The sequence below is a fragment of the Triticum aestivum genome, chromosome 7A (assembly GCF_018294505.1).
Source record: "Triticum aestivum cultivar Chinese Spring chromosome 7A, IWGSC CS RefSeq v2.1, whole genome shotgun sequence".
Lineage (NCBI taxonomy): Eukaryota > Viridiplantae > Streptophyta > Magnoliopsida > Poales > Poaceae > Triticum > Triticum aestivum.
This window is the reverse complement of record NC_057812.1, coordinates 520,197,617-520,212,530: the sequence shown is the minus strand read 5'-3', so window position 1 is coordinate 520,212,530 and position 14,914 is coordinate 520,197,617. Positions and strand designations below refer to the sequence as shown.

The 14,914-nt window shown below is 48.4% G+C and overlaps 1 protein-coding gene and 1 long non-coding RNA gene across 2 annotated transcripts; both read left to right on the top strand.

The window, feature by feature from the left end:
* The first annotated feature begins 6,273 nt into the window (after nucleotides 1–6,273).
* Nucleotides 6,274–8,632, top strand: LOC123147947 (uncharacterized). The gene is made up of 2 exons (XR_006473559.1): nucleotides 6,274–6,671; nucleotides 6,873–8,632. It is a non-coding gene; the product is annotated as an uncharacterized lncRNA (long non-coding RNA).
* A 1,612-nt stretch (nucleotides 8,633–10,244) lies between these two features.
* On the top strand, nucleotides 10,245–14,914 carry LOC123147946 (O-fucosyltransferase 8). Its single transcript, XM_044567280.1, has 10 exons — nucleotides 10,245–11,074; nucleotides 11,322–11,411; nucleotides 11,526–11,622; nucleotides 11,714–11,784; nucleotides 11,870–11,958; nucleotides 12,083–12,203; nucleotides 12,291–12,434; nucleotides 12,581–12,915; nucleotides 13,020–13,260; nucleotides 13,368–14,914. The coding sequence occupies exons 1-10, from the start codon at nucleotides 10,694–10,696 to the stop codon at nucleotides 13,695–13,697; spliced, it is 1,899 nt and encodes a 632-aa protein (XP_044423215.1). The 5' UTR covers nucleotides 10,245–10,693; the 3' UTR covers nucleotides 13,698–14,914.

Sequence of the window (14,914 nt, the reverse complement as noted above, 5' to 3'; positions counted from 1 at the left end):
TCATTTAGGGAAATGTCAAAAAATAGAAATCCCGTGAATTGGGAATAGAGCAATTCAAGTAGCTAGGAAGTAACAACATACCAAATGATAAAGAATAGCCCCACTGCAGCTCCAAAATCGCAATCCTTTGCTCAAAGATCTGAACTCAATTCACCCTGAAAAACATAGTCATCTGAAGTCAGACTGCATGATAGTCGGATGGGACAAAATCAATTGACTGTCTAAAACCTTCCGTAGGGGACATAACAAATATTTTGCGGTATATAGGTTCCTACTGACAGTTCAAGAAATGCAAACATATAGCACTATTATGTTAAATAGGTCACCCAAAACCATGCTATAGATTAATCAAGGTCATGAGCCCAAGCATAATGACTACCCGTACCAAGCAAAAATAGGACCTTGGAGATATGTAATGTAAAGTCAATAATAACAATTATTATGCTTTCCTTTTGCTCCCTGAATCGATACTTTTAGAAAACAAAATGGAAATACAAGGCACACATCATTAAGAAAGAGATGGTCATATTCTAATATTACCTCCTGCTCATTGTGGACGGAAGGCTATGTGGTAGAGCCAGCAGCCGACCAAAGCACCTGTATTAGGAGGGGATTTGTTACCTCGATGTGTCGATGAGGCAGTGGATTGGTCATGTCCCACAGGATCACGCAGCGGACGTAGTCGTTGACACATTGGGGAATCGGCTCAGGCTGGCCACTTCATGGAAATCGACGGCGCGGCAGCACACTATCCTCGGCTGGGGTAAAGAACATCATGCGGTGAAATCTAATTATCTGGATGACATGATCTAATTACACAAAATAAGATATCTTAATGGTTTTGTTAACTCAGATTATAAATCATAAAATTTATAAGAGGTAGCAAATTGTAAAAGAGACAAAGTTCGACAAATCACTTCTTTTCGTTCCATAAATCACGTGTTTTCCATATCATATAGCTTGGAGCATAATATCTGCCCATAGAAATGTTCAGAAAGAAGAAAAATGTTATTATCGACAAAATGAAATGTCGGAATGAAATACATTCAGAGCTCGAATGAAATCAGCAAAGTAAATAAACCCCTTTTCTTTAGATAATCAAAAAGGTCAGAGTAATGGACCACAAATGACAATAACCAGCATAGTTAATTTCTACTATTTCATCTATCCCCAACATATATATAACAAAACAGTATAGAGAGGTAGGATAGGACTGATATATTAACTTCCACATCAAAGATCTGTGTCAACACACACATCCGATTGACCTTGTCCAAGGCCAAAAGAACAGTAAGAAAATTGGGGAATGACAAGATAACTAATTTGAACATGCAGGACATTGTTACGTTCCTCACACGCTGAGGAACAGACTAACAATCAAGCAGGCAAGTAAATAAATATGAGGTAACAATATTATGTTTTTTGTTCAGCAGCTGGTCTGATAAGAAAATAGTTGAAGAATTAAGGAGAATATATATCCACTTGAGTGGTTCCTTGGCAGACGAACTTTTTTCACGAGGGTTGGCAAGCAAACTTAATTGTAAATGTAGGCAGCAATAGTATACAGTACCAAAGTATATATGACAGTGTCGATGTAGTAGTTGCGACTGTACCTCATCTAACAACAATTCAAAGAGAGAAAACATGTATGTACGAGCTCACTGGGCAATCAAACCATTAGTCAACGTGGAGCACCATGAAAAGAGTTAACTTTAACTGAAGAATTGTTTATTTTATTCTCATGTTGGTATTCTTCAGATCTGCATTAGGCCATTAGCTCTATCCACCTGACATCATATTCTCTTACATTAAAGATTACCGAGGCAAATGTTAGACCATAGTACATGGAGGACAGGTCGCTGGGGCAGGAAACTGGTTGTTGGGCGGGAGCATTTGGCTGCGGGCGACATGAATTCACGGGACAGAGAGTGGAGACCAAGTGTGCAGTAGCGGGTACCCCGATCTACAGTGACCACACATCCTAGGTCCTAACGATGGCGATGGGTGAATAGATTACCTCGAGGAGGAGAGCGAGCTCGGTACATGGCATTGGTGAGAGCAGAGAGAGGTCCATCCATGGCGTGGCGATAGGGGCGCTGAGCGAGGAAGAAGCGCAGGATCCCCGCTCCTCTCCTGGCGCGCAAGCTCGTCCGTCGAGGTGGAAGAAGACCGTCCTTCGGCAATGGCAGTGGTGACCTTTGCGTGATGTTGGTCGCCGGTTGTGTGCGCATGTGGCCGCCGCCTGGTCGCTCGATCTGCACGGTCAGCGCCGTCGGATGAGTAGAGGGGAGGGGACGAGAGGGGGCGGCGGTGGGAGACGAGTTCGTTGGTTGTGGCGGCTGTGGGGGCGACAGCGGAGGGAGTGGAGTAGGTGACTCGGCCGAGATTAGGGATTTGCGTGTACGGGAGTGGAGAGGGAGTGGAGAGAGTGAGGGGAACGATAGAGCGAGGGGAAGGAGAAGGTGGGGGCTGTTTTTTTCTTTGTTTTTTTATAAAGATATAGTGGGGGCTGGTTGGGTCGTGCGGGATAGGATAGTGAGGGGAAGGAGAGAGTGGGCTATGCTGATTTGGGCCTTGGATCCCAAAATTTGTTGTATGAAAAAACCATATATATATATTATTCTCGAAAACAAAAATATATTAATTGAACATGGATTATAGAAATAAAGATTTTTTTATAATTATTTGATATATTCAGAATATCACACAAAGAAACACAATTTTGAGAGAAGAAACAAAATATACTTGGTTTATGTTGGATTGCTTGCATGTTTTTATCTTTTGTCGGACAATTTTCCTTATCCTGTATAAATAAATTAAAATGGTCCAAGAAATTTCGGATGACTGCTTATTTTATATAAAGAGAAAATTGGTTGTTTGCTCCTAGAGAATTGCAACATTTTTTATGTGATCACAGTATACCATATCCTAAATAGTAGAGATTTCGGATAATAATCATCAACATGTTATTTGGAGGTGAGCCTACAATTTATTAAAACTGGGATGCCACTGACTTTACTACAAAGCACTCTGCATCTCACTCGGTTTAAATCGGGCACTGCTCATTTCTAACAAATGACCAGTGAATATATATTTTCCATACCATCATCATAAAAAAAATTCTAACATTTGTTTCTATTACAGTACCTCTGTAGGTCATATAAAAAACTGTCGGATTTGGATGTTGCTTTAAAACTGCCGACTGACATAGGATTGTTCTTCTTTGTATGTATGTTGCACATGAGGTAATACTTAACTGGTATATTTCTATACATGTTTAATTTTGCAGAGTATCAGAGAGATGGGGATGGATCTTGTCGACGTTCAAACACAACTCATTTACAAGGTTCCTGGGGCGACGTCGTTGAAAGGGGAAAAAACTCACCAAGTTGTATATAGCAAAACGATGTGCAAGCAATGATATCCCACAACAAACCTAAAAGGTTAAATACAATTGTTATCCCACAAGGTTTTTACTTTCACTGTGATTATCTTTCTCTAGCAAATATTTCAAAAGCCTGTGGCAACGTACGGGCATTCTACTAGTAGCCATATAGGTTTCACCAATCCATGTTTTGCGAACCTTCAGAAATTCCCTACTTGGTTTTTTACCGGTTTGAAGACTTCTAGAAGGTTCTAGTTTCCTTTTTTTTTAAAGAAAGAATTTTTGTCATGGGACGAGACAACGCAGGGAAGACATTAGAGCATCTACCGCCGGACTTGGCAAATCAACGCCCGCGGATACGCCCAGACGCTTCCGCGAGCACTGATCAGGCACCCCTCAAATGTTGCACCACATATTCACATACCGCAAATTATGATTCTCAAATCCATACAATCCATGCACGTCGATCATACGATACAAAATTTCCGAAAATTAAAGTTCAAAACAAAGAAAAGCAAATCATAGTTCAACAAATCGGACATGCCAAAATAAAATCAATGTCCGGAATGGCCTAGTCGGCCGTCGAATCATCCTCTGTCCCAACGGGGTCGGACGACGTAATCTGCGTCGACGCTCAGATGGAAGGGGTGCAGGGATCCGGGCGCGGCGGAGTAGACAGCTGCTCCATCATGTCCGAACCTCCCTGTGACGTCGTCGCTGCCTCCCTCTCTCGCTGCCGACGTCGCCGCAACTTCTGGGCGACATTCTCCGGCTTGCAAGTCGCAACCGATGAACTGACCGGGCTGGACGACATCTCCGGCGGTGGTCGGGACCGATGGTGAGGACTGGGAGCTAGGGTGGAGGATGGCGAGGGTCCCTACGCGGAAATGGTTGGAGGGCGGCGGGAGGAGGAGGGAGAATTTGATGGATTTGATGCAATTTGAGATGTGGTCGAGCTGTCGGGTCCGATGTGGCGGGCGTGCTCGGACACCCCTATATCCACCCTATATTCGTGCTGGATATAAGGCGTGTCGGTCAGCCTGGACGTCTGAGCCTCGTTTAAGAAGGCTGTCTGGGTAGAAAAAATTTGACCGGTCTATAACCAGATGGCCCGTCCGGACGTATGAAACGGTTTGAGACGCCGGGCTATAGATGTTTTTTTTAAACATCAGTACAGACACAAACGCTCATATACACGCGCATAGGGATGGCAATGGGTCGGTGGAGGTGGTCCAAATCCAACCCATGACCCATCTTCTTACTCTCTGCCCATCCACCAAATTATCCATGGGCACAACTTATGCCCATGCCCAAACCCGCTGGATACCCACACCCATGGAGCTTCATGGGCATAGAAAAGTAAGCATGATGCCTTGCCAAAGATCAAATTAACTCATCATCATTCACTCACAAATGACAACATAAGCTACATGCATAAGTAGGTAACAAGTAATACGATGAATCCTTAAGTGTGACATACCAGAGGTTGATTCTGCAGCATATAGCACATGGCACAAGTTGCATATTTCCTGCCATTTCCCATTTATTCGCTCTTTCTACTATCACTGGCATATGGCCCCACATGTCATACGGGTATCCATTGGATATCCATGGAGCACAAACTATAACCATGCCCAACCCGGCTGTTTGTGGGTATCCATATCCACGGACCCGTGGGCAAAAATGTGCTCCATACCCTTGCCTAACCGGGTCGGGTATCCATGGGTATCTAGATCCATGAATAAAATTGTCATCCCTACACGCGCATACACTCACCCCTATGAACGCGCACACACACACCCTACCCCTATGAGCATCTCCGAAAGATTGAGCCGGCATAACATATTCTCTCACTAAATGCGCATCGCCTGAAATCCTGAACTAAATTCAGAAATAAATGCAAGCACCAGGTTTTGAATGCTCCTATTTCATCTCAACCTTTGGCAAACGCAACCGTAAGCTCGTGCGGTGCGGGCGCTTTCGCCAACTACCGTGGCAGCAAGTCCCGTGATCTCCGGACCCCGTTAGTTCGCGGGTCATAACTCACAACGACCGAGCCACACTTTCGAGCTCCTCCTACTTAGGCCTGGGCACTCGGTAGAAACCGAAAGTTCGGTTAATATATTTTATTATTTTTAAAATTTCGGCTAGACAAAATGCTAACCAAAAATGGGTCAAAAAATAGAAAACCGAAACTTCGGTCAACCGATAATTCGGTTTGGCATTCGGTTTCTACCGTACATACCGAAGTATTATCGTAACATTGTGCACACCTGGCATGCCTCTGGCAACCAAGGCTTTTATATAGCCGAGCTCCATGTGTTCCTTCACGTAGCCAGCCGAGGTGGGACTAAACCCACAATGACACCACACCCTGCTACTTTCCCGCGTACAGGAAGACAATATGGGCCGTGCAGTGCCACATTAAAAGCCCAAAAAAGGTGCGACATGTAGGTTGTTGGCTGGGCCCATGGAAGTGATATTCCTGCCGCACGCACGCACTTGGTGGTCGCTACCTGGCGCGTCCTTTCCGTGACGTGCGCACAGGAGAAACTCCTTTTATCGACGTGCGCATCCTTTTAGCGATGTAGTGCTGGTAGGTTTGGGTTTTTTGTTCGGTTACCAGTGTAAAACCGAACTGATCAAAGTCAGTTCGGTTATCAAAAGTAAAAACCGAATTTTTCATCAACACTACTAAAAACCGAAAATTCGGTTTTTTCGGTTTCAGCTTCGTTTCGGTCTTCGGTTTTTCGGTTTTTATGTCCACCCCTACTCCTACTCCCTACGACTCGTGATGTTAGCCCGAGCTTTTTTCCGCACTTTGCTAGTTTGGTTGCAGGGTTTCCCGGAGGGATCCCCGCTGTTTCCCCGGGCTGGAGAACCACGGGCCGAGTTGGCCCAGGGAAATTGAGTTGGTCATTTGGACCGCATCGTTCTCGGGGTAACCCTGCCCGAGCCACGTCCTTTCCACGGGGAGAAAACCCACGAGCCCAGAGCTCGGGCAGAAAACCCACGGCTCGAGCGAGACGAGCGAACGGCAGAGCCGTCGACCAAGACCCAGCGCCCCCGGCCGCCTCCGAGCTCCTCCGCCGGCGACAGAAGCGACGCCCCTGACCCCCTCTCTCCGGTGCTGACGAACCAAGCTCCGCCCCTCCAGCGACTGCGACGGACCGCGGCCGTCACTGTTCTCCTTCCCCAGATCTCCCCTCCGCTTCCAAGGTCCGATCCCCTCCGGCGACGGCGACGACGCCGGTTTCGCGGACGTATTCATCTCGTCTGATCAAGGGTTAGCCCCCCCCCCCCCCCCCCCCCCCCCCCCAGTACATTTTTCTTCAGTTCATACCTTCACCGTCCCTATTCTTGAACCACGAATTCCATAGGATCTTGTATTTTTCTTGTGTACCTGCTCTGCACTTGTTGTAGAGCATAGCTTGAATCAGTATTTTTTACCTATTTTTGACCTCTCGTTTTGAAATACATCTAGCAGGTGTGGCCAGTACTCTGTTATTCTCCTACATATAGCTGTATATGCATCTAAAAGGGCAAGTACTTGGATGACCTTGACAATATCATACTGATTGTAATAACTTGCATAAGACTCTGTATTTGAAGATGTCCCGGTCCTGCATTATTTGACAGAATTACCATTAAAGAAAATTTAGGACAGAAATATATTTCCAGGACAGTCCAGAGAAAAAGTCTGGTATTTATGGGGTAGCACTCAAACTACCGCTACGCACAAGGCTGGTATTTCAATTCGGTTTGCCATACTTCTAGTTTTATTTTAGGGTTCTTTATAAATATATGTAGGTATTATGATCCATTGCAAATATAAGGAGTGGATAAGCTGAAACTAGAATAAGCATCTTTTTTGCTCTGATGGATCAGTTTCTCATTGTTAATATTTATATATTTTCTTCTGAGCACCTGTTTCTTCATCATATATATGTGGGAAAAAGGAAAACTTCTATGATAGACAGTAGTAGTTTCAGACTGTCTACGATCACAGTAATTCAGATTCTGAAGCTTGTATTGTCCTTAATGAGCTAGTAATAAAAAGATAACAACCTTCCGAGAGGTGTTGCCAAACCTGGGATGTAGATAATCAAACAAATGCAGGGCTGGAGACAATTATTTGCTGGTTTGAGCCTCAATTACATCCTGATGACAGTCTTGCACATTCAGTTTTACATTCTGAACATAAGCAACATTACTAAATCGCATGCTCTGTTCATGTTAAGTTGTTGATTGCAAACGTCACAAGGCAGGAGAACACACATTTTTTTTATTCACATAGTGTTCATCAATATCTTTTATACATCAGTAAACTCAGCATTCTACAGGAGAATAAAGTTCAGAAGGAAAAACCATCAAGAAAACATCAACTATACCCGATTTCTTTTTTGAGTTTCTGATTGTGTCGTCTTGCTGGGTGAAACATGCCAACCAAGGATATGCGGCAGTCCAATTCCCCTATGCCAGCAAGCATACATGATTCGGTTTACTATACAAAATATGGAATGCCTGTCCAGATTAAAAATAACATTGCTGGATAAAGATCGGAGTTGGTTCTCGGTTGAAACTAATTTGAAGCTTTGCATTTTTCTTATAGCTGGCTGATATACTTTTTATTTTTATAAAGTATATATCTTTTACATTCTGCAATGAAGAAAAACTATCATGCCTATAGTGCGAAGATGTCTGTCCAAAGATGCTTTATTTGCTAAGCTACATGAGTTTATTCACAGTTCTTATCTGAAAAAGATAAGCGAACTGGCAGGTGGATCAGCAGCATTTGTCTATGCTCGAATAACCCTCTTGAGTTGGTATGTGTGGCTTTCTTTCTATTCAGTAGAGAAGGGGTCAGATGTCAGATTTGTCTAACCACTAGGACAGAAAAGTTCATGCTTATACTGATGCTTGAAAATTCAATACTTATTTGTGATGCAGGTTCCCTTACCACAGGTTGACAGAAATGTTCAAAAAGTTGACGGTGGAAGTAGTTCAGTATGGATATAGTTCACATAGTTGTGATATTTTTAGTGGAACAAAGTATTGTTTCTTGCTGAACCTGTAACCATAATTAGCATTTTCTCTTTTGAGACATAGTTAGTAAACTATATTTATCATTGGTGTTGCACTATTGGTCCGACTTTGGCATGTCAGGTTATATGCATGTGTGGATGCAAGTTGAATATTTGTTCTCTTGCGAACTGTGTATTTAATATATTTTTTCGTTCAAATTTCTGTATTAAATTTTAGTCCCAAATGTCCTGAACTTTTTTTAGAAAAGAGGGACAAACATTATTCTGCTATTTATATGAAAATATTGTGAGAAAAAATGAAGTTATTTGTGGTGATTTTTTATTGTAATGATATTTTTCTTTTACACATTTTGTCCTATTGGATGGGCATGTCCCGTTCTGGTATTGCCTGCGGGGATTTCTCTTCCCTCCCCTTTGGTGTCCAAATGGCAAAGTGTATTTCCACATAGTGGGAGGGGATCTCGTATGGGCAGGGAAATCCCACATCGGGGGTAATACTACCCAGGATTTTTCATCCCCAACAACCAAACTAGCCTTATTAATGTCAGCTGCCGCCGTCGGCCTCCCGAGTCAGCCACGCGGCCGCCACGGCTCCAGAACGGCAGAGCACACACACGCACAGCCGCCGCCATCGAACTCGCAGGTGGCCACTGACTATACGTGCCACTCGGTGATAGTAGAGCATATCCACAGTAGGAAAATACTCCCTCTGTCCCATAATATAAGAGTATTTTTTACATTAATATAAAATATGCTCTTATATTATAGGACGAAGGGTGTATGTAAGAAAACAGGAACCGAAACTGCACGCACAAGAAAACTAACCCAAAGTTGTACCCGTGTACGAGCAATCGTTTTCCTCCTGTAGTGAAACCTAGCCGCCGCCACCAGGAGAGCCCCTCCTTCCCGTGCCATCTTCTGGCGGCTCTCCTTCGCTGACGACTTTTTAGTCGTTGGTGGTGAGGGGGGTTGCCGAATCTCCTGTGTGTGGTCGTTTTAGCTTTAGGTTTTACGGCCCAAGAAGCTTAGGGTTTTGGATCGTTCAACGTCTTGGCTTCGACGGCGGCGACGGCGATATTGAATAAAGAAGCTTCAAATTCTTCTTCATTGAGGCGATCGTTTCTATTGTCGGTGAAGGATCTGGGAACCAGTCTATTCAAGCGGAGATGTCGTGACGGCGGCGGCATCCTTGTGGTGGGCATGTGTCCTCGAGCTTTGCCGTTGCGACGACGTCTGCTCCAACATCGGCGCGGAGCTTGGGAGGTAGGTAGTTGAGGAGCGGATGCAGACTGTGGTCTGCATCACGACATCTGGAAGACAAAGCGTGTGCTGGGCTCGTGGTTCGTGGATGGCAAGTTTTGTTTTCTCCTCCGACGTCTTAGTCATGTGAGGGTGCTAGATCTGAAGTTTGATGGCGTGTCCGGGGTGTTGCCCCGGTCTGATTTGTTCAACGGTAATGGTTTCGTTTTTAGCAAGCCACCTGAGAGGTCCACAAAGCTGCATATCAGCGATGGAGCCGCGTCGAGCTCGGGTGAGAAGGTGATCCGTCATTTTTTTCTTTCGGTGGCTGCTATGATGGTACCGGGGGCAGGTGTGGTGTCAAGCGCAAATACGTTCTGCTATCTTTTCAGTTTTATCATGTGTGTCTTTATGTGAATTATACTTTAATCTTTATGATATGAATGAGACATATATTATATTATAAAAAAAAGTTGTACCCGTGCACCAACCAACGGTGGGCGGCCGGCTACCGACTCCGTCGCCCTTTTCCGCCGTCGTCCTCAACCAATCATCGAATCACCACCAAACAAGCGTCCAACCGAAACCTGTCTTCGCTTCCACGGAACACCTCCCCACCCCGATACGCGATCCCCGTCCCACCACGCCACCACCTGGCGGCGCATCACCCGGCCGGTATATAGGACGATCGAGCTGCCGGCGGATCGTCCTCCCCTCACGTTACGTCGATCCCCTTCCACGTCCGCTCACCGCTTCTTTAATCCCGCCTCCCCATTTCTTTATCCCCGCCACGCAGATCGGGGATCATCACCCCATCATTCTTCACCTGCCCGCACGGTGGTTGCACCGATCGGGATTCGGGACACAGCGAATGGAGGCCGCGGCAGCGCCTCGTTTGACCTACCCTTGTATACTGCCCTGAGCTCGTACGGCACGGGGGATCGCTGGATGCCCACGTTCTCCGTCCGCCCGTCCGTCCGTCCATGGAGCGCAGGTCAAAAGAAAAGAATAGTTCAACAGCCAGATGGGGCCGAAGTTGCCGTGTTGCTGGACTTGGAGGCACCTCCCCGTCTACGCCAAGCCACCAATGGAGACGCGCACGGAGCGTAATGGCGGTGCGTTCTTGACCGACCGGGCGGCCGAGATGGACGGCCCTTACGTCGCCGTCGTCGGTCAGGCCGGCGGCGTCGAGGGCAGCAGGGTCGGCGCCACCAACATCGGGAGGCTGCGGCAGGGGAAGGCGGCCAGGGGCGGCGTCAACGTCTCCTCGTGGCACCTCAGGGTGTTCGCCGCCGTGGTCGGGGTCATGGGCTGCCTCCTGCTCGCCGCCTCCCTCGTCATGTCCGCGCTTCACCAGGTGCAGTTCCGGAACGGCGCCATCTCCGTCAACTTCAGGGGCCTCCAGGTATTTCCTCGCCGCCTCCCATCAAATTCAGAAAAATCGCATGTTCGATCACGATTACCTGCCTGCCCGGCCATCACTGATCCCTTAAGTTTTCTTCTCTATCGCGTCTGAATTTAATCTTCCTCTCTGATTGTACGATCGCTGTACTCGTTCATCTGGTCTCAGACTGCAACATTTTAAAATTTTCTGCGCCTGTTCTCTCGTGATAAAATCTCTCGACCTGATGAATCAATTTCTGTGAATGAAGGAGCTCAAGCACAATTTCGTCAAGAAGGAGCAGTCAGAGCAGATAATGCATGAAAGACTTCTACAGATGGCAACTTTAGCCACCACCAAGGTTTGATCCTGCCAGCATAGCCATTACCACTAGTTACTTTCTGCAACTGTATTTGGGAAGTTGCTATATCTTCACTTTTACTGATGCTGCACTTTTCCCTTCCTGCCAGTGCAGAACGAGTCAGATGATGGAAATTTCGCATTATGGGAGGAACCCTACAAACAGGCGCGCAAATGGACGCCCTGCGCCGCCAAATACACCTTGGAAGAAGGTGAAGCTTCATTCAACCAAATGCAAATAGTTACTGTCAGTACTTTTTTAGGTTTTTTTTGCTTCTTGACACTGAATTTGGTTAATCTCAGAGCCTAGCGACGACAACAATGGATTCATTCTGATCAGCGCAAACGGCGGCCTGAACCAACAGCGCGTCGCCGTAAGGATATAGTGTTTGGATCATCACAAGATCGATTCAGTTTTGATACTATTTGGTACCTAAACGAGCTTCACTCTTCCTCCAGGTGTGCAATGCTGTTGTCGTTGCAGCTCTGCTTAATGCCACACTGGTTCTGCCCCGGTTTCTTCACAGCAGCGTGTGGAAGGACAAAAGGTTAGAACTTTTAACTGAACCGTGTGACAAATACGTACTACAGTAGTAGTTACTCATTTTTCTCTCCGACATAGTAGCCATTCATCAAATTGTAGAGTTAACTGAATTTCTCCTTTTCTACCAGTCAGTTCGGTGACATCTACCAGGAAGACTACTTCGTGAACTATATGAAGAGCGATGTGCTCATCGTGAAAGATTTACCGCCCCATCTCCAGTCGCTGGACCTCGAGGCAATCGGTAGCCAAGTTAGTTCCTGAACCATGTCCTGAAAGTTCAGACTGTTTTGTTTCTTCAGTGCCCTTTATTCATCTCACCCGCCCCCTTGATCACAGGTTACCGACAACGACATCTCCAAAGAGGCTGAACCATCTGAATTCATCAGAACTGCACTCCCCATTCTTCAGAAAAATGGTGTTGTTCATTTCCTCGGGTTCGGTAACCGGCTTGGCTTCGACTCGGTGCCTGCCGATCTGCAGGTAACATTTCATCCCCCTTGACATTGTTTTTCAGATGAACTGATGAACAATGCACACCGCACCACCTCCTTCAACAGGCCCTAGTTTTTTTATCTTCCAAGAAACACGCCCCTGTTTGCTCATCGGATGTTTGCATGGCTTTGCAGAGGCTGCGGTGCAGATGCAACTTCCACGCTCTCAAGTTCGCCCCCGAGATCCAGAAGCTGGGCTCGCTGCTGGTCCAGCGGCTGCGGGGGGTGAGCGCGATGCAGACGGAGATGGACAAGCAGCTGTTCGGAAGCAACATGCTGGAGCGGCCGTTCGGGGAGAAGGGCGACGACGCCGGCGGGCCGAGCAGGTACCTCGCTCTGCACCTGAGGTTCGAGGAGGACATGGTCGCCTACTCCCTCTGCGAGTTCGGCGGCGGCGAGGAGGAGAGGAGGGAGCTGCAGGCCTTCAGGGAGACCCACTTCCCGGCCCTCGTGACGCGCCTCCGGAACACGTAAGCGCGCGCGTCGCCATTGCCGATCACGCTGCTCTGCCAAGATCTTCACTGATTGGTTACTGACATTATGTTGCTGCGGTGGTTGTGTTGTGTATGGCCAGCACGGTGTCGCCGGAGGAGCTGCGGAGCCAGGGGAGGTGCCCGCTGACGCCGGAGGAAGCCGGGCTCATCCTCGCCGCGCTCGGCTACGACCGCGGGACGTTCATCTACGTGGCCGGGTCGCAGATATACGGCGGCGCGACGCGGCTGCGCCCGCTCACGCGGCTGTACCCGAACCTGGTCACCAAGGAAGACATCCTCTCCTCCGACGAGCTCGCTCCGCTCAAGAACTTCTCCTCCCGGGTAAGCGATCGAAATCATTTTCTTCTCGCGACAGTTTCTGAATCTGAACTCTCTCAACCCTGTCGACCGACGAGTCTGACTGACTGACTGACTGGCCGCCGTCCCAGCTGGCGGCGCTGGACTTCATCGCGTGCGCCTCGTCGGACGTGTTCGCGGTGACGGACTCCGGCAGCCAGCTGTCGTCGCTGGTGTCGGGGCACCGCGTGTACCACGGCCGGGGCCGCGCGCCGACGCTGCACCCGAACCGGAAGCGGTACGCTCAGATCCTCTCCGAGGAGGGCGGCATCGAGTGGGCCGGGTTCCAGAGGAGGGTGAGGGCCATGGTGGACGAGTACAAGCGGGTCCGCGCCCGGCCCAGGGGCCGGACCGTCTACCGGCAGCCCAGGACGCCCGGGTGCATGTGCAGGGCCGGCGGCGACGACAGCATCGACTTCTGAATTTTCTGTTCTGACACGTTGCCCATTCCTCTTTTTTTGTGGTTATTTGTTTCGTTCTTTTGTGCATACATTAACTTGTAATATTTTTCTATATCTCTAGGGACATGGCAGGTTCAGTTGAGAGGTATATAGTACATGCAGTTTGATAGATTGTAACAGAGGGGTTTTGCTGGGGAGAGTTGTACAGAAAGTGACATATATCATGCTTAGAGCCTGTTCGGATGCACTCCACTACTTCAAATCTTCCACTCCACTCCCAGCTCCTGGACTGATGGCTCCTTCCAACAAATCGAGAGTTTATAAGATGTTTGGCAACTGACTCCACTCCAGGGAACGGCGCTAGTGGGTGGGCCGTCGAGCTCCTCCACTCCGTCGCCGGCCGCGTCGAGGTCGCCGACGTCGTCCCTCCCGGCGCTGGTCGTACTGCCGTGTGCGGACCCATTGGAGCTCATCCAGAGGCCGGCGCGGACACCGCTGCGCGGGCGTGTGCTGTACTTCTCGGCGGAGTTGCTGGCGGCACTCAAGGAACAAGCTAGGCAGGAGCTCCTGGAGGCCGGGAACGCGGCGGGTGCGGCCGCCCTGACGCGGTTCCAGACGTTGGGCTCGCTGATGTGGCGGTGCGTCACCCGCGCTCAGCGGCTGGTCCCTGACCACGTGTCCGTGTTCCGCGTGGCCGTCAACAACCGAAGGTGGCTCCGGCCGGCGCTGCCGAGGGAGTACTTTGGGAACCGCATCCACGTCGTCAGCATAGAGTCCGCGCGCTCTTCAGACCTGCTGGGGCACGGCGGGCACGGGCGGAGGCAGCGGCCCTGGAGCGCGCGGTGGTGGCGTACACGGACGCGGCCATCAGGGAGCACGTCGCGGCGCGGACGGCAAGCCCGCCAGGGAACAATGCTAGTGGGTGGCGGCGGCGTGGCGCTTGGGTTCAATGGTCGGAGAGTAGCTGCGAGAGAGAAAAAAATTTCGATCGATCTGGCGAAGGGAGTCGCCCGCGGAGCTCGCTATTAGCCACTCCGCCGAATTGAATTACATGCAGCTCCGCTCCACTCTTTCTACTCCGAGGAGCGGTAGCGTTCGGCGCCACTCCGCCCGCTCCGGGCGCGGAGTTGCGGAGCGGAGTGCATCCGAACAGGCCCTTAATTACGTCTTACGAATATTATTTCCTTTCGAATGGTATGAGATATACAACGAAATTTAGGGATTTTTTAAGAAAATTC